Here is a 26,048-nt window from a genome sequence, read left to right as displayed (position 1 = left end):
GAGCTGTCTGAGGGGGGCTTTCTCCTCAGGTTGATTTTACCTTGAGATCATTTTGGCCCTACATCAATCATTTCCTCTTTCTGATGGCTCACCAAACATCTTTTTGCCCCCACCTTTTATTTCTTATTTCAACCAGGAACATCCTCTGCTTCCCCATCAAAGACGATTCTGGTAAGTGGCTCAGGCCTAAAGGGCATCTATTCCCTTCCTGCTTTCGCTTGCTCAGTTTGAAGTCTACTTTGAAGTTTATTCAGTTAGCTGCAAAAGTAATCACGAGGTTGAGAAAAACAAACAGATCTGTGCAGCATTCTAACAATATGCTGCAGCCACAAAAATAACTCCCTCGTCTGTTCAAACACTGCCTCTAGTTTCCTCCCAGAAGACTAGACCCCAATTTCGAGGACGTTGGGAATGAGCATCTAGCTCATAAAATGACAGTTTCGCTAGAAATTTTGCTCGCCAGTAGAGATTTATCTTGGATGAACTCACTGTTTTAGAGAGTTATCCGTGCTTGATGAACGGTTTAGAGCCACTTCTAGAAAGCTTAGTCTCTAACTTGTGACACAGTATTGTGAACTCTGTATTTTTGGCAGAGAACAAAGGAATTTCCGACACCTACGAAAACTGGCCTTATGCCCGCGGTAAGGATTGTTGCAGGGAGCCCGCACGTCTGGGCTTCCCTGTAAGGCAAGGCACGCAACAGAGCAAATATTTCCGCCTTTTAATGCTCTTGCGACCCTCTCTGTGCTACTCCAGTGGGGCGCAATCTGTGCCGAGTATGCTAAGCGTCAGCGAGGGCCTGTTGTCGTAACATAGAGGCAATATATAAACAAAAGTGTTGTTTTAGTTGATTGCGTGCCTTTGTTTGGACCTAGGTAAATGCCTGTGGGTTAGAGGTCTTTGGGGCTCAGCAGTTTCGGATGTGTGTTGTAACTTCGTCTTGAGTGTTTTAGGGGCGAAGCAGCTTAGGACCTCGCTTTGTCCAGGGCTTCGCGTCCATGTACACAGTGGTGTGCATGTGTGAGGAGCATTGCATTGCATTGGATTGGTTTGGACTGGATTGAAATGGATTGGATTGGGTTAAATTTAATTGTATCGGATTGGATTGGATTGGAATTGTATATACTGTACACACACATTATCACTCATTTACATGCGCGAGTGGGCAATGCCATGGGTGATTTACGGCAAGAACGATCCCCAGTGCTCCGCCCACTCGTCTCGTCATGATTCACTTCGTGGAGATGTGTGAATTTTTTTCTTAATTTTTAGGGCAGGTGGCGTGTGAAAATTTGTTTTCAACTCTGCTGGTTGAGAGATTGGAGCAGTATGCGGCGTCTTGTCTTGCCCAACAAGTGGCTCCAGCTTTCTGACATGTTGCCTGTGCACTCTTCATTTTACAGGGGTAATCGGTGTGGCCGAACTGTGTAACAAAATAAATGGCAAGTACTTCACCTTCTTCGACGAAGAGATGGCCAAGGCATTTTCTATATACTGTGGAATCAGCATCATGCACGTGAGTATGAGCCAACCCTTGAAAGTGCTGCCTGCATGCTTAAATGTTATTATATATTATTTTGTTATTATGTATTGTTATTATATTGTTACTGTATATTATATTATTGTATGTTATTCATATATGCTTTTATGTATGTTATATGTTTCGCACTTTCCTTTTGTTTGTTGGAAATCTGTTGTCCATTAGCTGCTCACGTGACATTTATTTTTTGGCATGTGGTTGGGAAAACTGTGTTTAGGGGTGTGAAGGATGATTTGTGATGCTATTGAAGCAAATCGTTGCCGTGTGGATAGCACCATATGCTTGGTGGGAAGTTTTTCCACTTTTTTCGTTACTTGTGTGCAGTCAGCCACAGCTGCAAAGCGAACGCAGGCAGAGAAGTGTATGCTAAAAGTTGCCGCTCCTTTTAACTTGTATGGGAAAAATGTCACAGCTAATTCATAATATATGGAGTGTGGACCCTTATCACTATGTTTCCTCTACTACCCAAAACTATCGAATTTAATATTCATAAGTTCATATCTTTCTTTCCGCATTACATTTATTGCCAACTATACATGTTTTGCGGCGTTCTCTTTGTTGGTTGGCTAGAATACATTGATTAACCTCTGAAATATGCTGGAAAGTGTGCAGCCTTACACTTGCTGATAGGCACGTTTTTTTGCAGGCTTTTCGTGCAAAGCATTTGTCATCAACAGCGGCGCGTAAAGAATGGCTGGACACTTGTTCTAAACTTGTCTTTTTTTTTTTTTTTCTTTCTTTCCCCGCGCAGTCTCTGATGTGGAAGAAAGTCCGTGATGCGCAACATCGGAGCAAACTGTCCAATGAGCTCATGATGTACCACATGCTGGTGAGTTGGGGCCCTTGTCTCGGGCGGGGCCTGTCGTGGACTGACCGCGTGGCCCGATTCGTCAATTGCTGATGCTGCTGCTTTTTCCAGGTGTCCAATGAGGATGTTAAGCAGCTGGTGAACCGCGAGGTGCCTCCCCTGACGTCATTCAGTCCAGACTTTGCGAAGTTCTCGTTCACTCCACGCGTCATTCCAGACAAGACTACACTGGTCGTGAGTGCCTGCTCCCTTCTTGCTCTGGCCCACACTCTTCCGCCAATTTTTCAGTGATGAGCTGGAATAGCGTGTGACGGGGAGATCGGTGGTCACCTTTCAACGCTGTGAGGCAATTTCTGCTTGGGGGCTTGTTTCACATTTACGAACCTGCCTGTTACGCGTGCTTCTAGCTGAATGCTTGGTGTGTTTAATGGCAGAAATATACTGGTCATGATTTGGGAAGAGTTCCGCTGTGAGACTGTGTGCACTGGAAGGGAGTTGAGAAAGGATTCTTCCCCATTAATGATACTCCTGCAATGCTGTGCAGTTTGCTCAGCGGTGTTTGTAACTCGTATAGGAGTGTTTACAAACAGTCATAAAGTGGACAGTGTCCCTTTTTTTTTTTTCACTTTGTTCTTCTGTCATTGCGTGAGGTTATTGAGCGTGGCAGCTGATAAAGTGTCCCTTCTCTTGCTTCTTACAGGCTGTGATAGCCATGTTTGAGGACCTTGGCTTTATCAGTAGATTCAAGATCCCCAAGGACTCTCTGGCCAAGTAAGCAGCGGTCACACTTTTCATCTCGAGAGTGTTGTTGTTGCACACCCATGAGGTCAGTGACGCCTACTGACCTGGGTGCAGCTTGATGAGAAGAAGAGAGGAGGGGGGAATCGGGATAAAAGCGAGGCCTTGTGACAAGACATTGTTTGTGCACTTTACTGCGAGTGCACGCCACACCCTGTCCCCACTTTGCAATAGCCATTAGTAGGGATGGGCAATTATTTAAAACAATGAACACTTCATGAAGAGCATTTGCTATCGATTCTCAGTGAACTTTCCTTCTTAGTTCGGTGTATTTGATTTCTTTTTAAATGCTGGAAAGCTACGAATGAAGACGGAATTAATTTGGGTTGGCTGGCTGCAGGGCAGGGTATGCGAATTTTCCCAACTTCGCTGCATAGCACTCATTGTGCATTTGCTTCCCTGTGTAACGCCACTGCTGTGCCAAAAAGCCAAACGTATAGAACTTTCAGGAAAGAAGTGCACATTAACCGTGGAGTATGTTAGCCTGCGTGACACACTTTTAAAATTAAAAATTTTAAATTTACAAAACTGTTGTTGCTTGTGCGGTGGCAGGTTCGTGCTGATGGTGAAGAAGGGCTACCGGGACCCCCCGTACCACAACTGGATGCACGCCTTCGCAGTGGCCCATTTCTGTTACCTGCTCCTCAAGAATCTCTCCCTCATGGGGCCTTACCTCACGTGAGTACTGGCTCGTGTGTTTGTGCCACGGGCCTCCCTAATCTAATCTGGGGCATAAGGACTGACCTTGTTTATCAATGCTCAGAACCTTGGCTAGCAAAGCAGGAAGGAGCAAAAAAAAAAAAAAAAAAAAGAACCTGGCTGCCATTCTGTGTCATTGTCACTCGTGTTGTTGCTTGCCTCTTTGCGTTACTGCCCTCTTGCACTTTGTAGTGCATAGTTCCTCCTATCTCGTATCAGCTCGGTGTAAAGCCAATTGCATACATTGTACTTTGTATGGAAGGTGACGTGACGAGGTAACTGCCGTTTAATAATCTGGGCATCTTTTTTCCTTTTTCCCTGTTGTGTTTGCAGTGAACTGGAAGGCCTTTCGCTCTTTGTGGCCTGTCTTTGTCATGATCTTGACCATCGGGGAACAAACAACTCGTTTCAGCTCACTTCGGTAAGCTCTTTTGTCTTTCTGCTTTGCCATGTTTAAAGTAGCCATGAAGACAAAATACAAGTTGGGTTTATTAGAAAGGCTGCTTAGTTCCGATAACAATGATACCAATATCATCGCAATCTTCGAACAAATAACGGAGGTATTGAAGGAAACGTGTGAAGCAGTTGCGACCCCCTAGCCAATTTCCCGCAATTTTTCTATGACGTCACAGAACCTTGTTTGTGCGATTGGCGGCTGCCTAACTGACCTGTCGCGACGACACGTTACTGGACGTCTGTAATGGGGCCTCTAGTTCCATTTGACCACATCGCTTGAATGCTAACGTGCAGTTAACGCACTGAAAATTATATTTTATTGTTGGCCCGTATGACGTGATTCTTGCTCATAACGCGTCACTGTGGCGCAAAATTTGAAAGTTTTTAAATACTTCTTGCTTTTTTTTTTTCATTAAAAAAACATCTTTTGTGGCTCTAATGGAGCTGAGTGAGATACTGTATGCTAGTTCTTTCAAATTAAACGAAGTTGTATTTTCTCTTCATGGCTCCTTTAACAGGTACAAAGCACGAACTGGCACTGTATCAAATGTTGTTGTCATTAATCCATGGTGCCTTGTACCTGTGCCACACGTACCCAAAAAATAACATTAAGTGCTTAATGCCTTAAGTTTTAATGCTATTAATTGTTACCGCGGGAAAGTCGACCAATTTTTAGGGGTCCAAGAAAACGTTTTCTTTTTCTGCTAAAAAATTGGTTAGGCACTAATTACAGGAACACAAAATGCAGATTATTTAACGCCCTTTCCAATAACACCAGTTTTTAAAATGTTTTCATATATCATAGTTGCGAAAAAAATATCAAAATCAAATTTTTTTGTCAAAATGTAAAAAAAAAGATAAAAAAGGAGTTTTGTATAACAAACCACCGATATTAGAAAAAAAATTAAAATATACATTTTGTAGGGAAACATTTCAAAAACATGCCCTAGAAAAAATGTCGACGTGTGCGGAAAAGGTTTTCAGATATAAAAAAAATGTTAGCGCGCGCGGTGCTCGTGTCATGCGGTGAAGCCCAACCTCCAATTCAAGATGTGCAATTTTGGGTGGTTCCATGGAAGAAATATGGCGGTTTGACATTATCAGAGGCACCAATTTGCCCCCACGTAACGTAAAAACATCTTGTCGATAACTGACTTTGCATTTACAGCCAGCACAATATTTGGGACAAGCACGCGATGCAGAAAAACATGCATGAAGTTCACGGTCAGTTATCTCTCAAAACATAAAGTTGAGTTCAGCAAGGCTTGGGAGTGGGCTAGGTTTTTTATCATCTTCTGACTCGCAATTGTAGCCTTGCTTGCAGGAATGAGGTGCGATGCGCTGGAATCGTGCCCTGCAAACTTTGGCCGAGTAGCTGTTGCGCCATAAACAAGATTAGCTCTACGAGCCTCCTCTATTGCAGTGCCACCTAACATTTTTGAAATGAAACAGTACAAAACTTATTGGAAACTTCGTCTAAATAGACAGTTCAACTAAGAAGCAACACTAGACCCCCGGAGATACCCTCGTATGGAAACAGAACTGGCAGGCGAACAGCTGGCGGTGTGTGTAAGGCCGGTTTGAAGCGGTGTCCTTGTCGGAACTGATATCTGACGACTGAATGTTATCTTTGACTTGCATCTGAAGTTCTTATCGTAGAAATCGAGTTAGGGTTCAGTGAAATCAGGAACAGCATGGTTTGTTCGAGGATCAGTCACAGATGCTCAAGGTGCCATGGCAGGTAGCCTTGAAGTTGGGTAACTGCGTAGTAGCGCTAAATATGAATTTTGCGGTGCAGAAACAAAATTGAAACTGTTGTAAACTGTTCACGAATGGTCCTGGGGTAAGTAGAACTACCACACAACTTTGAACAACATGCGCAAAGGCAATGAAACTGCCTAAAAATCATAAAGTAGCTTTTCAAACAGGCACTGCTTGACATTTTCAGCCAGTTTCTGGGATTATTACTGTCAGAGCGCGAACCTGACGATTGAAAATCGTTTGCTAGTTCACCATTCACGCCCTGATAGCAAAAAAACAAACGCTGGTGCAGAGTAATTACGAGTGGCACGCATTCTTCGTTGGTAGCAGTGATGCGTGATGACCACGCCCCTTTTCCACACCCAGGTGATTCAAACGCATGTCAAAAATCATGTTTTTGTTGCAAAAATGAAAACAAAACTGATTTTGAAAGGCCATTTTCTGATCTAACTCTAACCAGCTTTACTGGTTCGAGCAACGCCTGGAATGCTATGAAAAGGCGCTCCCAAAGTATCGTTTAAATTTGAACGATTTTGAATAGGCGCCGAAGCGAAACAGTTAATTCACTGCTACTTGAAAAAATGTAATGCCATTCGCTTTAATGTCATTTTTGGTTTAAGGAGTTCCACACAACTCATTCACCTTCACGAACGCCTTAAATCTGCCTAGTCTTGAACGCGATGAGCACCAAATGAAACCAACAAAGCTCTCAGCACCAGAGTGTTGATGCGGAAATCTAGCTGAACTTCGAAATAAGACGTTTTTTTGTGCACTCTTGGTGGCGAAGTTTTGAAGAAGTCGACATTCACTAAAACACCGGCAAGAGGCAAAACATGGTGTTAAATTTTTCGGATTTGGCTGCCACTGGCAGGCGATGGCAGCTGCTAAAGCCACTTTTAGAAACGGCTCACCCCATTTTCAAGAAAACACTATCTCTCATGACGTTCTCTTTCACAAAAAACATTTCTAACCCTTGGAAGATATTTTTCTTCGCGTTAAAGGCATCTAAAATATGAGCGAATTTCTCTTTTTGGTCATGATCACCGTCATGCCTAACACATTCAATGCTTTAGCGTTTTTGTGTGTAGCACGGCCTGCCCAATTAATGTCATTCAGTATCTTAAGGCCTTAAACACTTAATGTCATTTTTCTTGTACATGTGGCATGGGTATTACCACATCATAATTCTGTTTTGCACAGGCATGCCTTAGTTGCCTAAACGAGCAAGAGTACTGTGCTTGGCATGCTCTGAAGTACTGTATTCTTTGTTTTTGTCTCTACTAGAAATCCATCCTGGCATCACTGTACAGTTCAGAAGGCTCAGTCATGGAGGTGAGTGAAGTGTGTCTGGGTGCATATTTTGCATTCACAAGCCAACCTTCACGTCATTTAAAGTGAACCATTTATTAAAAGAGCACAGTGTGATAGCCACTGTTCCTGCCTTCTTTTTCTTCGCAGCGTCACCACTTTGCCCAGGCCATGGCAATACTGAACACCGATGGCTGCAATATCTTTGAGAACCTCTCCAGGCAGGTGCGTTGCAGTGCAGAACCTCTGCTTTCAACGTGCTTTTGTGGACGCCTTGCTGAGCAGTGCAACTTGGTTCGACTAAAAGATGCTCTAGGATTCTTCTAGCACTCTGGTAAAAGTCTTGTGGTGTAAGCCAGCCGTAAAGCTTATCAGTGCTTTAGTTAATCTCATCACTTACACGTGAAAGCTGACTTGCAGTTCAAAGATATCTAGAAACAAAAAGCATGAAAACATTATTTTGCAAGTTTCATATGGAGGAATGAGGGACTAGACTGAACACAAGAGGAAATATTTGACAGGTGGGCTGCATGCTGTGCTGTACAGGCTATTAAGTAATGACGGAAGGGTAGGGTAATGCAAGACCGTCATCCCACACCATGCAGTTTGTTTCAGCAAAAACAAACTGATGTTGGTTATTCTCACTTTTTCAAATTTTTATATTTTTAATGGTCCGCGAGACCACAAAATCCCTTCTGGATATTCCGGGCACATTGCACAGTTTGCTAGTTTTAGGGAAGCTAAAGGGACACTGGTCAGAATTTGTTCATAAAAACGAGTGAAAAATCGGGGCTCACATCGAAATAACAACCAGATTTACTTATTTATTGGCCAAAGACTGCTCGGGAGTTTAGAATGGCAGGCCTCTGATGAACGCCAGCTCCTGGCCGATGTAGAAGTGAGCCTTGTTTCTTCAATGTGTGTCCAACTTTGTGTTCATTCTATTTGTCTGCGGTCTTAGCAGGCTTTCTTTATTTTCACGCCATATACGCACATGTATGCGCACGCAGCATGCATATGTAGCCCTTTTGTGTAGTTTAACCTGTGTAGTATTCTACTTCACTTTCTAGTTGGTGTATTTCTGAAGCTCTAGCTTGAAAGACCAAAAAATGCTTGGTGCTTTCTAAATCCACTTCACAGACTACTGCGTCACACTTGCTTTCAGTGGGATTTCTTATTGATGCTAACCTATTCTGTGTCGATCGTTGGCTTTGTTTGCATTCAGGCAACAATTTGTATGCGATGTGCATGCTCGCAGTACTGCAAGTGGCCATGTGGTGGACTTAAAAAAGAGTGTCATTGAAGCCAACGTCAAATAGTGCAAGAAGAAGGGTAGAAAAGTGGAGGCAGCTTGGAAAGTGGGCACCGCATAAAAGCAATGCATCCTGATTGCATCCACTCTGATCCCGACAAAGGTCTCAGACTCTGCTTTTGGCTCCCTTCAATGTCTTTTAAAATAGCCAGTTGTAGTAGCTTTATTAATGCCAACACCTCTGGTGAGCCTGTTGCACGGTGTAAGAATAGTTTAGGTGGTGACACTCGCCCCGGCGACGCGACCACATCTTGTTCGGCGCTCCGCCGCTTTTCGCAACCGCCGCTAGATGGCGCTAGAGTATGAGGGCCCAGCCACGCTGCTGCAGAAGTTGCGGCTGCTTGCGCACTGTTTGCCCGAACGTGTAGGCTAAGCGCACATGATTTTACTGCAGCACACAGCCTTACTATCTTAAGGGTAAAAATGTTGCCGGTATACATTTAAATTTACCGGTCATTCTAAGCGCAGTAAACCCAAACGATGGGCCGGGGTAACATAACGGGTGTGCAATGTTAAGATCAAGTCACCTGCCCTTATTTCCGGCGAGTTGTGTGTATATGTTTTCTAATAGATCGCAAAACCTTCAAGGCCCTAAATCGCTAATGAAGTACAGTCGAATCCCGCTACAACGAAATTGACGGGACGTGCGAAAAATTTCGTTGAAGCGAAAATTCGTTGAGGCGAAATCTGCCGCAACACACCACGGAAAGGCCAGGAAAATAGCCCCGTATGCTTCCGCATCATTGGCAGCATAATACAATGTTTAGAAAAAGGAGTGACGCGCAATAACGTCATGTTTATTCGGATAACAAAGATACCAATGGTTATCTGTTCTTTCACTGCACGCGAAGAACGCGTTGCGGAGGGGGGTGAAGAAATGCAGGCGCAAAACGTATTGCTGTACAACAAGGCGTGTTCACCGAGCTGATTACTTGCAGATAGCTGCTAGGCCGTTGGAAGCCCCCCTCTCACTTGTAGCAGGAGTAGTGCCGTCATCTTATCATCTGACACGGCGCGGCATCTACTGACCTTGGCAGGTTAGACGCGCGCGCTTGCATTTAACACAACTGCGCGCTCATGACTAAGATAGGATGACTTGGCTTCAAGACCAAACACGCAAACATGATTTTTGCTCTTGGCTATGAAGAATGGTAGACGGAAAACGGCAAGGACAGCTGCTCACAAAGCATACATGACGGCGCCGCGCCAGCAGCGGAGCACATTTGTGCGATTTCAACTGGATACGGATTGGCTGTAGCTCCGGCTTGGTGAACCGGGCCTGCGCCTCATGTAAAGACGGCCAGCCACATCGTTATCACCATCAAACAATGGCGTCCGCCTATGAGTTTTTTTTTTTTTTTTTTTTTTTGTGGCGGTGTGGCCGCACCGCGCATGTTTTCGGTGAAACTAAGCGTCCTGAATGTATAAAAAGTTACATAAAGCTGGCGCTATGCTTATTTTATTGTAAAATAATTGTTCAAACCCAGCCCAAATCATTGAAAATTTCGTTGAAGCGAAAGCAAGCCTGACAAATGGTTCGTTGTGGCGAGGACTTTGTTGCATGGACTTCTATGGCTGGCTGACGGGGAATTGGAAATATTTCGTTGAAGCGGAAATTTCGTTGAAGCGGCGTTCGTTGTAGCGGGGTTCGACTGTACGAACCTACGCAACGACTTTTTGCGCTCTAAGTAAACGTATCTACGAGCGATTTAAATGTGTGCCGATACGTGGTCTCGAGATAAAGGTATACTATTGTACTCGTTCTTCCTGTACGATGCGGAATTGCCTCATCTATAGCCGGTCCTTTTTCGCCACTTTCAAATAGCCGTTTTGACAAATTGGAATCCCGCTTTCGCACACGCGCCGCGTGTCCACAGATCGCAGAGCTTTTGCGTCGAGCAGCCAGTCTACGAGAAATCGCATGTTTTTTGACAGGACGCCATCGGTCCCACTAAAAATCTTTCGCTTAAATATATTTTCTGCGCTTGTTGCTTGCCTTATATTTACGGTATTATTTAATTTAACGTAAAACTTTACAGAATGCAAGTGGGTGCCAGTTTTGTTATTCCTGTTTCCTCTGTGCCCCGAGTTTAAGATGGTCGAGTTACTACCTTCACCAACCTTGTCACATTTTCCGTGCTTGTACAGCTAATTGATTGATTGATTGATTGATTGATTGATTGATTGATTGTAGGGTTTAACGCGCCGACGCAACGCAGGCGATGAGGCGCGCCGTAGTGGAGGGCTCCGAATTAATTTTGACCACCTGGGGATCTTTAACGTGCGCCGAAATCTCGTACACACGGGCATTTTTGCTTTACGCCTTCATCAGAAAAGCGACTGCCGCGGCCGGGAATCGAAGCCGCGACCTCGTGCTCCGCAGCGCAACGCCTTAGCCACTGAGCCGCCGCGGCACAGAATCGAAACAATTCTACTTGATGTTCATATAACAGTTAGCTAAATTCTCTATTGTTATTGTCTCTCTTGTAACCGATGTCATGCAGCCTTGGGAGCAATCAATAATAAATAAAATAATTTACTGGAGACAACTCATCTAGGATCGTGCCAGGCAGGGTAACTGCGGAATACAAAAGAGGGTAGTTATGGGATTGCGTGTGTATGTATGTAGTATGTTTGCATTCGTGCGTATACCCGTGTGTTTGTGACCATATATATATATGCACACTTACATATTAGTGCTTCGTACACATTCAAAACACACAATATTTTGTTATACGCCTCCTACAATGGCAATAAGACTTCCACTCAAAAAACACCTTTATTCAAAGCACTTGCAAAAAAATCACGGATAGCCAGTGAGGCATTTCGGGAAAAAAATGCAACAAGAAATATTTTCATTAAGCAAGAAGCTGTTTCAAATCCTCGCTTGGAAGATATGAAAACATTTAACTAAATACACAACTTTAGGCTTTACTCTTGCATCCTGACCTTGAATAATGTTTTACACATTGCTGACCTCTACTGCACTTTGCTTTTATCACTTGCTAGATGGCTACGACGAGCAGAGCTTTGCGAGCTTCTTCTTCTCCTGTGACTGCTTCTTTAGAGCCCCGTTGACATGCTGACAATGCTGCCTCATTCGCATGCTTACGTAGTAATGCAGCAGCTGCGCGATCACTTCTTCTTTGTGCTCAGAGCATGGGAATGTTAGCGTGTACGTGTCGAGCACACCATCGATCGTGTCCCAGTAGACAGTGTTCCAGTCCGCATAGTCGACAAATAGCCGCTCAGCATGCTTGAAGAGATTAAAGATGCCAACAGTGGAATGTGTGAAGCCTCCTCTCGTTTTTGCATTCGTGAGAGCTGCTGCAGTCGAGGTGTTGGTCTTAACTCTGAAAGCCGACAAACAAGCTGGCATGTCCCATTTTTCTGCATATGAACCCTGTTACATAGTAGGTTATGCAGTCCGTCACTTCCGTTACGTCACCACCACGCTGGCGTATGACCTCTTCACTGTCCCAGTCGTCCGCAAAAACCAAGTTGTCCAGTTTTTCCTTAAATTCTACGTAGTACTTTGTACACACCATTTCATCTGGAAAATGCTTGGCGCAAACATGGTCACTCGACTGCAACGCCCTATCCGATCTCGGAATGGCGCGGCGCCACGTTTCCAAACGAGCATGCTCGGACGGTGCTTTAAAAAGCGGCACTCGTTCTGCACTCGTTCTGTAGCCAGAATTGCAGTTGGGAACAAAACACTTCTTTCCCATTGCCGAGGGGATTCAGCGCACACAGCTCAGTTTAAAACATCACGCTTCTAAACGCGGCCACAACACGAAAGCACAACATAGCACCAACTGCTGCAGTGAGCCAAGCCGCGCTCGCCGTTCGACTGGGCCCCCATACCGCAGCGCCCTCTACAATTGCGAAATCGGCGGCGCCGCGCGCTCCGAACACGATGTGGTCGTGCCGGTTGCCAAGGGGACGGCGGAGTGTCACCACCTAAACTATTCCTACACCGTGGCCTGTTGTGTTTGCAGCTTTGCAAGTGCATACTGAACTTGTTTCACTGTACTTGTCACTGAGGTGGGGCTGAATTCATTTTAGGAGTACACTGACTGCCTGGACCAGATGCGGGACATCATCTTGGCAACAGACCTTGCACACCACTTCCGGATCGTCCAGGAGCTCAAGCTTATGGTGAACGGTGAGTCTCTTAACTTGGGTGCCTCCTCTCTCTCTCTCTCTTTTTTTTTTTCTTTTTTTTTTCGGGGGTGCTGTGGGTGGTGTGTGCCTTGCATTTATTTGTGTTGAATTTCTGTGAGACACAACCAATGTCGAAGCACTGTTTTAACATTTGTGCCGCTTTTTGACTCTTCCTCGCATAGAGGGCTACAACTACGACAATCGCAAGCATCACAACCTCCTCACGAGCATGCTGGTCACGTGCTGCGATCTGTCGGACCAAACCAAGGACTGGAAGAGCTCCAAGAAGATCGCGGTAAGCACCACTGCCCCACCCTCTGTTTGTCTGCGTGCAGTTCTGCTTGGATTTTCCTGCCTCTTCTGAGTGCATTGTTTCTTGCGTGTTATGATTAAGGTGTATGCTAATCTGTACAGTTTGAGGTCACACTTGCTGAAGCAACCCTCCGTTGCAGTTTAGTGTTTTAGTGTTGATTGGAGGGGGGGATGCAGAGCTTGCTCCTGCCGTTTCTTAACAGTGTAGGAAAGGCCATAACTAACTACCGTATGAATCAGAATATGGGTCGAGCTGGAATATAGGTTGAGCCCCTTACTTTGCGGCCAAGAAATGGGAAAAAAATTACGCAAATGACCGGTATATAGGTCAAGGGGTGACTTTTCGGAAAACTTTTTAGTGCGAAATCTCGACCTATATTCCAATTTATACGGTAGCCTTTTATCCTCCCCAGTTCGTGCACAGAGAATTCCAAATCAGATGACAACTTGTGGTGCTGGTAGCCACGCTAACGAGTATTACTGATTTTCACACCACAAGCTGCAGTTCACGGAGTAGCTGCATATGAATCGAATGTATGTGTGCTGCCTATACTTTTGTTGAGATTTGGGCTCTTCACTGTGAAGGGCACCGTAAGCGTAATTGCAGAAAAAGGTGTGGCAGCCCGAAGCTAGCATTGGTTTTCTCGTGTAGGAAATGGCAGAAATTTTTATCTTGCCTTGTGCAATGCTGCATTCAACATTTGTGACACCGGTTGCATGAGATAGTGGAGGCTCGTTTGTCTTGCCCAAACAGCAGGGCATATCAATGCAGAGATTGTGTTTTTGGTTTCATGTTCGAGGCTGGGTGAGCACGCGCTATTAAGTGTGTCCAGGCCTGATAAGAAATGGTGCCGTTTCGTGCTGGCTTCAAACAAGAATGGGATACTCATTTGTTGCTTATCTACATTGGAATGGCGGCATGCTGTTCTTTTTCCTTCTTTCTTTTCTCTCTGTGGTTATCTTCTTCTGTCTACCTTTTAGCTTTGTTGCCATTTGTTAGGGGCAAAAGTAACCACAACATGTCTCTTATCTCTTCAATGCCTCCAGGCCAAGCATTTGTTGTGCTTATGAAAACCCAGGCAGTCCAATATGATACATTGCTTACAGAGGCAGTGCGAGGGCTTGGCCCTCCAGGCAGTGTAGACCCCCTGAATTCGTTGTCTACTAATTAACAGGATATTTATATGCTGTCAGTAGATGTCAAAGCTTCTGTTATAAAGCTTAAAGTCGAAATATTCAATTTAGGGTGTTTGTTAAAAAAATAATGAAGTGCTACTAAAGGCAACAAGTGTTAAAAAAAGCCAGTTTTTTTCACTTTCTTTGGCTGCATCATTTTCTTAAAATTTGACATGCACTAATTCTTGTGACTTCGCGTGGCTATTGTCAAACAAGACGAATGGGAAAGCAGTAAGCACTTCAGAAACAATAGACACCCAATGCCATGGCTAAGTAATAATGCACCGTGCTGTCTATTCCTTGCGTTACGTCCAATCGGTTCTCATGCATCCAAATAGCTAGGTTTCTCCCCCCCTTTTTTGTTTCCCTTTTTCAAATATAGTAAAAGATCGTTAATTCAAACTCGAAGTGGGCCACAAAACTGTTCAAATTAAGCGGAATTCGAATTAGCGGGCGGGCGCTAGAATGAATGGACCTCGCACCACACACTGCACGCGCAGAACACAAGAAGCCACCTATGGACTCGTTATCGCCAATTGGGCACATGTTCGTTGCACACGCCACATGATCATAGGCTTAGACCAGTGACCGTGGCTGAAAGAAAACCTGCAACGGCATGCGCCGGAGCACTGACGCCGGCAGCACGTAACCCGCTTCGGAAGCAAAATAAGGGGTTGCAGCAGTATAGCGCGCACGCTACTCTGTTGTTTTTCTGTTTCTTTGTTTTTCGTCTGTAGAAAGTTTGGTTTGTTTTGGATTTGCAACACATTGTAGTCACTCTTGGCCGACTTCTTCTGCGAGGAGCAATGGAAACCAGGGGATCCCAGTTCGAATTAACCGTTGTGGATACCGGCGGGTTCGAATTATCTGGAGTTTTCCTCCATTGAAATATACAAGGCTTTGCCGGACCCGCGCGTCAGTTCAAATTGACGAGCTTTTACTGTACTGATATTTTTGTCATGACTGAGTTATTGGTCATGATTAAATACAGGTCCGAGTTATGAAAGTAACAATTGATGAGGCAATATTATATCTGTATATAGGAGGCTTGCATCTACAAACTGTCGAATGTTTTAGTGATCATAAAGTGGAGTTGAACGTTGAGTTTCCGAAACTTGATTTTACCGATTTTGCAAATCAACAAAGAACTCTGAATGCTCCTGAGGCTGTTCGCAGGCTTGATACTTTCTCGATTTCGCAAAGTTCCCGATTGAACTAAATAACTCATAGGTCCTGGTGACTTGCTTTCATCTGAAGAAGGACTGTCCGGTTCTCCGGTGTGGTGTTAATTAAATCCCTGTACTTTTCTCCATCGTCCTGAGGAAATGTGAGTGGATGCTTCAGCTGTGGTGCTTTACCTCTGCAGGAGCTGATCTACAACGAGTTCTTCTCCCAAGGAGACCTGGAGAAAGCGATGGGTGTCAAGCCGAGTGAAATGATGGACCGCGAGAAGGCCTGCATCCCAGAGCTGCAGATCCATTTCATCCAGACCATCGTCAAGCCAATCTTTGAGTGAGTGGGGCGGGGGTGTAAGGATTTAGTGTGACACTTGTGCTAGTGGACTTTTTCCGTCGCCTGGGTTCCCAAAGACCGAATTAAATCCGCCACGCTGGTGTGTGCCCTATCAAGAATTTTCGAGCAAGCTCTTAAACCAACAAAGAAGTGAAGCATAGATCGGCCGCACATGCTTTGCAGAAAATCTTGGTTTTGTGGTGCATGTGCGTCCAAGTCGCTAAAAATGCAGCGTTTCCACGCTGCCGTAGCGTGTGATGTCTATGCCATCTCTGTATCATCCGAGTGCCCATTGCACGGCACGCGCGGTGCATTAAAAAAATCACTGCGTGCAGAAAAACACACCACAGAGGATGCGAGTGCTTCTACTACTCAGTAGATGGCACCAGCTCTCAGAGCACTCTTGGAAAATGCCAAAGTCGAATAGAAAGACTTCAAAATTTGAGCTTGAAGGTGTCGATAGTATACTATCGATTTAGATAGGTGTGGGCAGGAAAGAGCTAACATATTCCCACCTGCATGGTGTTTCGTGGCCCCAGAATGCTGTAAATAAAATACATAAATAATGACAGTCACGTTAACGACGGTCACCATAATCATCTCGTCAGGTAAGACCCAGGCTGCTTACACCCACTTGCCTAGGCACGGCTGCCGCCGCCGCCGCCACTACATAGAATAATCTATCCAGCGGTTGTGGGCAGGAGCACAACACAAAGCAAGTGCACTGCGTCCTGGCAGATCAGGCAGGCACACTGCGCACCCTGGCGATCACCTGCCAACGCTTGTAGGCTGAACTTGTCAAGAAGCTGTCCTGTCCACATGATAACATTTATACAAGTGTAGTCCTCAAACTATCGGTTTCTAATTTTTCTTTGTTTAATTCGTTGGGCAATAAGTTGTGGTTTTTGTGTCTCGAGATGGTGAAAACTAATTTTACAAAAGCCATCAATTTTTCATATCTGAAAAATATGATTCAATTGGAGCTTTGTTTTTATTATTGAAATTCGCTTCAAAATGAGAAAGTTTATATTTGGACACCTGTAGTTCTTTTTTACTTTGTGTGAGACAGAAGGTCAGCTCTCTGTGCATTGTAGAGCACATATAAAAGCACTATTATGTGTTGGCCTAATATAGGTGAGAGGCAATATGTCATGTGCAAACTCCCTGTGCAGTTTACACTGTGTCATGTGCAAATTACCCTCCCCTCTTACTCTATTCCCCATTACTTGCCGGTTCACAAGCAGCCCTAGCACATTTGTGACAGAACACTGACTGACACAACCACACATCAGGACTGTGCGCCTGACTTGCCTTCATTTGAAACATTGACTACCACATCTTATGTGCCATTCATAGACCTCCATGGTTGCAAGTCATTTTGAATGACCTGCAATGTGGTGATGAGGCACAGCTGTGCCAGTAGTCCTTAAAGAGTTAACTTGTGATAAAGAGCTCAAAAAAGTTCCCCCGCCTCTTCTCAGGCTTTGTGGTCTTCTCATGTAACAGAGGGAGCCGCCATAGTGTAAACCAGAACAAAAAGGCCTGCTTGCGTTGAGACAGATGCCTGCGGCTGGATCCTCCGAAACGATGGCTGTCATTTTGAAGTGACGCAGTGCTGGCGTGAGAAATACACGTTTTTCTTGCCTTGAGAGTTCTGTGGCCATGTAAGAACCTACAGGTTTTGATGGCGAAAGCAACAAATTACTAGTATCTTGAAGAACGATGCACAAAACGGTACGATGTGTGTGGGTCATGTTGCGCGTTGTTTCACGTATTAATTTGTTGCCCTCACCATCGAAATCTGTATGTTCTTGCACACTCTGAAAACTGCCGAAAAAAAAAGGAAAGGAAAACATGGATTTCTCACGCTAACACCGTGTCATTTCAAAATGACTTCAGTCGTTTTAGAGAATGTGGCCCCTAGTTGGTGCAGGTGTCCCACATTTCAGTCATGTGCTTGCTTCGGTGCCAGCCTACACTAATCACTTCCAAGTGAAGCGAGACATGACATCCAGGAGGTGGCTGACATGTTGTTCTCTTGCTTGCCTCCCACGGTGCAGCCTGCTCGGGGAGATGTTCCCTGCGGCGCGGGAGACGGCGGAGGCAGTGGACCACAACAAGATGTACTGGGAGCGGGTGAGCGACATCTGCCGGAGGCGCTACGCCAACAGTGCCTCCTCGCTGGACCTCTTCGAGGACGAGAAGCTCGAGAAGGAGGTGCTGCGCTGCCTCGACAAGATCGAAGGTGCGTGGCCCCCTCGGGCACTTGGCGGCCATGGGGAATAGCTAGACGTGTAAGCGTGTCCCCTGTTACCTGCACATTCCGCATTATGGAGGCTTGGTTACACTGCTCTTGATGACAGCAGACCAAGACGTCAATGTTGTGCTGGCCCTTGTCATCAAATGAGACATCCCGTGGTTCAACTGAATGCTGCTTCTGATCGTTCGATTGATGGAATCACATGGTAACGGGCCTTGTTTTACCTATACACCGGGCAGTTTTACGAGCGAGGACAAAAAAGTGGAGGCAGCAACCTTTAATTTGGCTTGAATTTTTCATCAGCAGCCTGTTTAATTGTTTTCTTTATGTGCTTGGCGATTACAGGGTAAATTATTGCACTTTGCTGGCGAGTGTCCAGTGTAGCCTCGGTAGAATGCAGCCTGTTGAAAGCATCACCGTTGTTGATCCAAAGACCTGAAGTGAGCATGCTGTTGTTTCAGTGACAGCATGCATAAAGAGCTGGTACTGAGATGCAGTTCCTGATGATAGTGACATGAGTGCTGTGCATTGCAGTGAAGCAGCATGAGAGCACCATTTTGAAATGAATTTTATAACGAGCGCTTGGTGGTGTTGCGGCTTGTAGATGGAACACTTGATGGCACGTGCTCTTGCAGGAAATTGGCCAGTTTCACGAACGGTCCCCCTTTTGGCAACTACCGATGACAAAATGCATGTGTAAAAGCCAATTTATATGCGAGAACCCAGTTTCTTTGGCAATTGGTCGTGTAACGATATCACTGTTATCTCTCTTTCTCTCTCTCCCCCCCCCCCCCCTTCCCTTCCCTCTGTCCCAATTTGATTGGGTGCAGTTGTTTTCGAATCAGTTCAGTTGTTGAAAACTTTCCCATGTGGGACTGTGTTTTCCATGGCAGGCTGGAATAGCAGTTGAGCTAAAGCTAATGAAAGAAGCTGCCGCACACTAGCAGTATAAATTGCTGTTGCTTGGTTGGAGGAGCCTCTTCAATGAATTGTCGAAGGAACTCCTACAGAATGTCTGCTACACAAGGTGCATTAAATTACTGCAGCACATCGCACTTAGGTGTGCAAGCTAATTATTTCTTAAAATATATGCAAAAAAAAAAGATATGGATTGGGTCTTACTGGATGACAAGTCTGTGGCTATCTACTAGTAGTGCTTAATTAATAAGTTAAATGGCTCTAGAAATAAAAATTGCATGATGCAAAGCACTGAAACAAGAAATTGGGCAGACACTGTTAAGAAATTCTACCTCCCCAACTGGGAGTATCTGTGACCAGTTGCAGTCTTCCTGGTCACTGAAGAGAGGTGCTTGCCAGGCATGCTAGCGGTTTGTACGAGCAGGTATCTCATTGCAAGAACAGCCAACATTCAGTAACGCTTGGTTATAACTATCACCAGGCTTTTGCCTTTAAAGTACGCAAGCAGACTTGAATTGTTGTTCATGAATATAAAATATTTGAAAAAAACAAAATTGTAGGCACCAAATGGTAGAAATACATTGCGAGTAAAATTTAACAGCAAACAATATTTAAAATTAAACAGCAAACAAGTACTCAAAGTTATGAATATTTGCACACCACTAGTTACGAGCAGACGCCAAAAATGGGATGCTTAAGTTGGCAGCTTTTGGTGGTTGATTGATTGATTACAAGGTTTAACGTTCCGGCGCTACACATGCATTGAGGCACGCCGTAGTGGAGGGCTCCGGATTATTCTTGACCACCTGAAGATATTTAATGTGCGCCAAAATCTCGGGCGTTTTTGCCTCCATCAGAAAAGCGGCTGCCGCAGCCGGGAATCGAACTTGCGTCCTTGGGCTGAGCAGCACAACGCCTTAGCCACTGAGGCGGATTTTTGGTGTTGGTTTGATGTTTAGTAGTGTAAGTACTTCCACAAAGTATCTTTTCTACCAATGGAAGTGAAAAAAAAAAAAAAGACCCGTTTTTCTGTTGTCTCTTTGCAGAGCACGAGTGATGGCGAGCCACCCGGTAATTGTAGCGGCAGCAGGCGCACCACTACGGCCACGTCAGCCGTGGCTGGGACTTTTCACTTGCCGCTTGAGCAGCAGCACTCCCTCCCGTGCAGTGCCCACGAAATCAAAATACTTCGGCCCGCCTCCCCCTCGTGACGGGAGCACGAGGGGAAGAAGACCGTTTTCAACGTCCATGCCACCAGTGTCGTCGTCACCTCGTCACACACACAGTCACCTCCGGGAGCAGCACCACCCCACACGACGGGTCCATGCCTCTCTCACCACATAGCATTCCAGAAAAAACAGCGGCTGCACTTGCGGCACTGCTACTACTACCCCGCCACGTGCGACCAGCCTTGGACGGTGGGGACCCGACCCCACCTCCTGTTGGGAGTCATCCACTTGGGCTGTGTGGCTCGCCGTCGGCGAAGGACTGCCATATGCGCTAGTACTCGTTTTGGCACTCGCTCTCCTATTTTCAGGAAGTCCTGGTGCTTGTTGTTGTTTGTACTCTACTCTTGGTTTCATCTTGCGTTACAGCGGTCGGAAGGGTGGTGAAGGGCTGCCCTCTCTCCTCACTGTGCATTGTAATGTCCCCACCATTGCCATCATTATTTATAATTCCTTGTACATATTGTGTATAGTACATGAGTCTTGTTTTATTTTATTTTCCGGTCTCACCTAAGTGTCCGCGCTTGTCGCCGCCTGGCAAGTGTCTCCATGGTGCTGGGCGTTACGAAGGAACAGCGCTGCTATCTGTATCCGTCGATAAGTGGCTGGCTGTGAGGCTGAGAGTGGGGCTTGTCTGGCAGTCTGGCTGGCAAGCCCGTGGGCACACCAGAGGGAACGACATAGACGCTTCGTCAGCAATACCCGTTTTTTAAGACCCACTTTGCACACACTGCACTCTGTTGTTGAGCCTCCCTCCCTCCCTCCCTCCCCCATGTCTGTTTGCCCTCAGGCCATTGCAATCACTCTCGTCTTAGCTTCGCCACCAAGGCTCAACATGTGCGGAAAAGGAGACGCCCTCGCTCTCTCTCACACTCGCACGCACACCTTGCTCACTGTAACTAGCTGTCTTTTAGCATCTGCATTTCGCTGCACCTCTTCTGTTTTGGGGGAAGGGGGGGGGGGGGCAGGACTGGTAGCCAGGTTGCCATCGACTGTTGATTGCACGCGAGTTAAAACTGCAAAGACACCCGGTGACACTGTGAAGTTTGTCGTGTACTGTGCATTTATGGGGAGCACCTGTCTATTTTGAAGTAGCTGCAGCGCATTTCTAGACTCCAGAAACGCGAGGTTGTACTGTTAAAAGGAAGCGTGCGATTTGTTTCATCGCATTATTTAGTGGTGTGCTGTCAAAGGCCTCCCCGATTTTAAGCCGAAACAATCGAGACCGGTGTTGTTCTTTGAAGGCTTGATGTTCCCTCGTCAGAGCACAGCAGCTTGTGCGAGCAAACACAGTGATGCGCAAAGATGTCCCACTTTTAATTGCAGTGTCCATATGTTCATCACTTTCGTGTACAAAGTTTGGAAGAAGGAATAAGATCCTCAGGGTTTGTTTCACAAAACTCGCTATTGCATATAAATATATATATATTATATATATATATTGAGAGATTTTAAGTGTCAATAAATGTTGTGCGTACACGTTTTTCCGCCCGAGAAGCTTTGTTTTTTCATTGCTGTTTTTTATTTCAGAAATATTTGGAAGACGCTTAGCGATGCTTCTAAAAGGCTCGTACAAATAAATAACATTCAAAATAAGCTTGCTTCAGCTCTAGTCTAATCAGTCATTCCTGCTCTGGGTTGATCCAAGCAATTATGTGCACTTTTCTGTTTTAATGCGCAAGAATTCTGCGAACATTTTTTCACAGACCCAATGCAAAAAAACAAAACTACAATCATAAACAAGTGTAAAGTAATACGATTTGACTATTGATGGCCAAATACGGCAAACATCGTCTGGTGCAGGAAACTAAAAAAAGAAAAAGAAAATGAAGTAGCAAAATTGTAAACGTCTACCTAATTTACCACACACAAGATCAAAAAAAAAAAGGCACGAATAAAAATATGTAGTCTCGGTTGACGTATGCATTCCATGACCTTCAAGGAAATGAAAGCTTGGTGAAACAGTGAAGCGCTGTATGAATGTGCACACAGACAATTTCCAAAGTTTCTGTAGCTTTTTTGCTAAGATGCTTTGGCAAAGATGCTGAGCAATATATGTATGTGCAGCACATGTACAGCAGGTAACTTTGGCACTACTAGCTTCGATCTGGATACTGGTCATATTTCTGTGGCTCCGAGTAGTGTGCATATCCAGCGTAATGGGAAAAGGTCAAGCACATGACAAGAGCATCCTGGTTTCCTTCAGAAGCAAGTTCTAACACTGGATCAGACTAAGAACCCAAGCTGCCAAGATTCAAATTTATACTCCACGTGCCTTCCGCTTGGAATGTTTCAGGCTGCACACAAAAACTCACTCAAGGTTTCAGAGTACGACTACTGACTAGAACACGTACATTTCAAGCACCAACAACACATCACTCAATACACAGCACCAACGGTGCACAGAGTTGGCCGGCTTAGTCGGCATGGACGAGTATTGGCAGGTCCACTAAAGATGTTCACTGGTTCGTTGCTTCCAGTTCTTGCAGTTTCTTTACCAGGGCTTCGCTGAACAGCTTACGGTAAGCAGGGCTGAGGGAGTCCAGAAGGGCGTTGATGGACTCGAAGCACTGGCCGTTCTCAACGTCACGGAGGTTGTAGTCGCTCCCGACCACTTGGAAGCCCTGGCGTGACATCTTGATGCACATGCGGTCCCCTTCATTGGTTTGTAGGTTGAAGTAGCTCGCCAGTTCATCGGCCGGCAGTGTGGACATGCCCACTTCGGCAACACCAAAGCGGATCTCTTCGATGATGGACTTGAGCTCTTCCTGGTACGGTTTTTCTTCGATGCCATACTGAAACGCCTGGTTGTCTGCCTGCATTGACAGCAAGCACACAGTGCAAGGATATTTGACAAGCCCCTACACGACTGCACACAAAGTCCTCCTGTAAATGCTTGGGCAGGGTTTCAAGCACCCACTAACGGAGTAATCAAACGCGATTTTTTTCGAGCTACACGACCGGCAACTAGATCAGGCTGTTGCTAGTGCCCTCCATTGCCTGCTTTTAAGCCACACCAACTGGTTTTGGCCCAATGAAGTACTGCTCGTTGCCCAGAAGTGTTTGAAGCGACAACCAATGCCAGCAAGCACTGGGCTGTATAACTACAGGCCTGCCATTTCTTAGTGCCTGTTGTGCACTTTCACCTGCTTCGGCCATGGTCAGCAATCGATGACAAGCTCCGACCTATCAACTTTCAACTGCTGGTGGATTAATGAAGAATGCACACACTGCATGTGAAACTGCAAGCATTTTGTCATTGGAAATGGAGCAACAACTGCTCAGAAAAGCAGCCAAGAATGTTTTTACGTTGGTATATATCTGTGATGTTGAAACCATAGTCTCTTATTTTATAACAAACTGCACTGGCGAATTTTTTTTAGAATAACTGTAGTGAACCCATTGAACACCATACAAGATACACAAGATACAAGTAAGCAATAATTATGTTGTCTCCTTTCGTCATTGACAGCCACTGCGACTGCACGATTGCACCAGTGAGTGCAAAGTCTGGCGGCACCGACTCTTCATCACGTCACTTGAAAAAATCGCTCCATTCTATGAGCTTATAGTTAACATGGATGCAACACAACTGGCGGGGCATTCAGACGGACAGTGGAAATGTTGCAATCATGTACACCACAACAATTTTTATAGCTACAGCCTAGCAAACTACTGCGGTGTCACTCCTGATACCATCTGGCAGGGTAAATAGAAATAAATACAAATAAATATGAGCTCTTGCCAAGAGCCTTCGATGCAGGTTGCACTACATGGCTGCCGGATTTAGAAGATATCTTCTGGTTCCAGTGGGTGTTTGAGAATACAGAATACTGTTAAGCCAAAGGCCTGTTCAACGATTGGAGTGATGGTGCATATTTATTTAGTTGGGGTTTTCAACACTGCTGTACCGACAGCAGACAGCCAACTTTGGTGCCAAGCAAGCGTTGTCAAACGTATTTTACTAGTTTCCATTTAAAAAGAAAACAAAAACAAGTGTAGCCTCGTGCTTAACCATTCACCCCCTCTTTTGAATAAACGCGCATCAGCATGACAGCATGTATGTGCAGCTTTTATCGGTAACTACGAGCTGGTCTATCTAATAAAAATGCACCTTGTAAGTTGCGAAAGTCTAGTCTCGCCACTTGCTCAGATGTGCAGTGGTGTTGAGATGCGTATCTAAATACGGGCAGGACACCGTGTGGAGCAGGCATCCAATCATGAAAGACCATTCAAACCTGGCAGCCAGATGATGCCGCATGTATCGGTGCTGCACGCTGTACCCCTGTACTCCTGCTTTGCCCACAAATGTAGGCAGTATCCTTCATCTCGACGAATAGCTACCACACGCTTTGAACAAGGTGCGTACACCCGGCTACCTTCACGGAGACCACACAGATAGGAAACTAGAAAAACGATACAAATTTTTGTGCGCGTCATTCCTATGTTTTGACAAGCTGTGTTTAGACATCAGTGGCTAACGTTCTCTTCTAACGCTTGCATCTTAGTGCTGCAAGGTTCACTGTCAAGAGCCCCAACTTTACTGTGTGCGCTGGCATAGGCATGCGCACAGGGGGGGCAGGGGGGGCGGCCGCACCCCCTAATTATGTGAAGGGGGGCGCCAAATTGCCCCATATTTTGCCAATGTAACACATTAAAGTAAAAATTTCTGCTCAGAAATATTTTGTATGTGTTGCAAGTCCATCGCTTTGAATAAAAATTTTATAACCATCCCTCTTTGCACTGCGTTCGGACCGCTAGGCCTTCAGTGGGAAGAGGTCTGGAGTTGCTGTAAAGGAGGAGGAGGAGGAGGAGGGGGGGGAAGGGGCGCAGCGGTAAGACTTTGCTCCCCCTAATCGAGAACTCTGCGCACGCCAATGCGCGCTGAAACCAACGATTCCCAGCTAGTGTCGACATTTACTCTTGCCTAAGCAGCTTCCGCAACGGAATTCGTTCAAATGGCCAAGTTAGATCAATAGAAAAATGTTGGACGAAACGAATGATGCTTGCATGCGAACATTCTGCGCAAAACCGCTTCCAATGACATAGTACGTACACACCGCAACGTAGTAGCAGCCACTGGTAACTACAGAATTTTGCCTGTACGTGGCATGTTTTACTCCTGCAACGCATTTCAAGTCGTGATGACGTTTTGAATTACGCGTGCACATCTGCATCAATAATATATTCACGATTGAAGCTTACCGACATGGCTTTCATCGGTGCCCTGGCGTTTGTGACGTGACTAGTAGTGCAGGAACAGCCGGCAAACACTAGATCAACCGTAACAGCACGTTGGTGGTTGTCATGCCGCGTCAGCAGCTACCTGCGTAGGTTGAGGCGCGCAGAAAATTGAAAATCGCCAGAGAGACACCTTTACGTGCGCAACGCGAGTGACATAAGCTGCCAAAATCCAAATAGAATTATAAACTGCGCTGCACGCACCGGAGCGACAACAGATGACGCCACCACCCCAAAGCCAGGCCAAACGCTTACCATCATCAGTAGCATCACCAAACAACAAGACTATTTTTAAACCTTTTATTAAACAATATGAATAATTCTTCTCTTTATTAAGACTACAAATTAAAGGTATGTACATTTCTATAACGGTTCACCACCCCCGGCAACGGCCATCGCCATCAGTAGCAGACGAAAGTTCTGAAAATAATTCCCTCCCTCCGGTGCCTCTCTGCGGTTCCTAGAATTATGCCAGACTTTTCAGTACATACCCCTTGTCTATACCAGGTCTTATTCACGACAATTTTCATACAGTGTGACTCCCAACGAAGCTT

The 26,048-nt window shown here is 45.4% G+C and overlaps 2 protein-coding genes and 1 long non-coding RNA gene across 11 annotated transcripts in view; 1 reads left to right on the top strand and 2 right to left on the bottom strand.

Annotated features, from left to right (window-relative positions):
• The window catches only part of LOC144174688 (cGMP-dependent 3',5'-cyclic phosphodiesterase-like), a 128,245-nt gene extending 106,512 nt beyond the window's left edge, over positions 1–21,733 (top strand). For all 8 annotated transcript variants that reach the window (XM_077703502.1, XM_077703503.1, XM_077703505.1 and 5 more), the window contains 14 exons: positions 137–171; positions 1,404–1,516; positions 2,292–2,369; positions 2,460–2,582; positions 3,049–3,119; positions 3,699–3,824; positions 4,179–4,266; positions 7,347–7,394; positions 7,521–7,595; positions 12,751–12,850; positions 13,032–13,144; positions 15,704–15,849; positions 17,910–18,094; positions 20,074–21,733. In XM_077703502.1, the coding sequence (XP_077559628.1) occupies positions 137–171; positions 1,404–1,516; positions 2,292–2,369; positions 2,460–2,582; positions 3,049–3,119; positions 3,699–3,824; positions 4,179–4,266; positions 7,347–7,394; positions 7,521–7,595; positions 12,751–12,850; positions 13,032–13,144; positions 15,704–15,849; positions 17,910–18,094; positions 20,074–20,084 (1,312 nt within the window). In that variant the 3' untranslated portion in view covers positions 20,085–21,733. The remainder of the gene's footprint in view (positions 1–136; positions 172–1,403; positions 1,517–2,291; positions 2,370–2,459; positions 2,583–3,048; positions 3,120–3,698; positions 3,825–4,178; positions 4,267–7,346; positions 7,395–7,520; positions 7,596–12,750; positions 12,851–13,031; positions 13,145–15,703; positions 15,850–17,909; positions 18,095–20,073) is intronic.
• On the bottom strand, positions 124–9,421 carry LOC144174691 (uncharacterized). The gene is made up of 2 exons (XR_013323511.1): positions 9,294–9,421; positions 124–423 (listed from the first exon to the last, which is right to left on the bottom strand). It is a non-coding gene; the product is annotated as an uncharacterized LOC144174691 (long non-coding RNA).
• Positions 21,556–26,048, bottom strand: part of LOC144174690 (GSK3-beta interaction protein) — a 34,165-nt gene continuing 29,672 nt past the window's right edge. Inside the window, exons 2-3 of one of the 2 annotated variants that reach the window (XM_077703511.1) lie at positions 25,459–25,579; positions 21,556–23,069 (exon numbers count right to left, since the gene is read on the bottom strand). In XM_077703511.1, the coding sequence (XP_077559637.1) occupies positions 22,713–23,069; positions 25,459–25,473 (372 nt within the window). In that variant the 5' untranslated portion in view covers positions 25,474–25,579 and the 3' untranslated portion in view covers positions 21,556–22,712. Of the gene's footprint in view, positions 23,070–25,458; positions 25,693–26,048 lie in introns of those variants that run through there. The other variant, XM_077703510.1, reaches the window with a different exon arrangement.

This window comes from Haemaphysalis longicornis, unplaced genomic scaffold (genome assembly GCF_048455015.1).
Source record: "Haemaphysalis longicornis isolate Haplotype H1 unplaced genomic scaffold, Haemaphysalis longicornis Haplotype H1 scaffold_3, whole genome shotgun sequence".
NCBI classification, from domain to species: Eukaryota; Metazoa; Arthropoda; class Arachnida; order Ixodida; family Ixodidae; genus Haemaphysalis; species Haemaphysalis longicornis.
The sequence above is the reverse complement of the archived record's forward strand: the minus strand, read 5'-3'. Positions and strand labels throughout refer to the sequence as shown.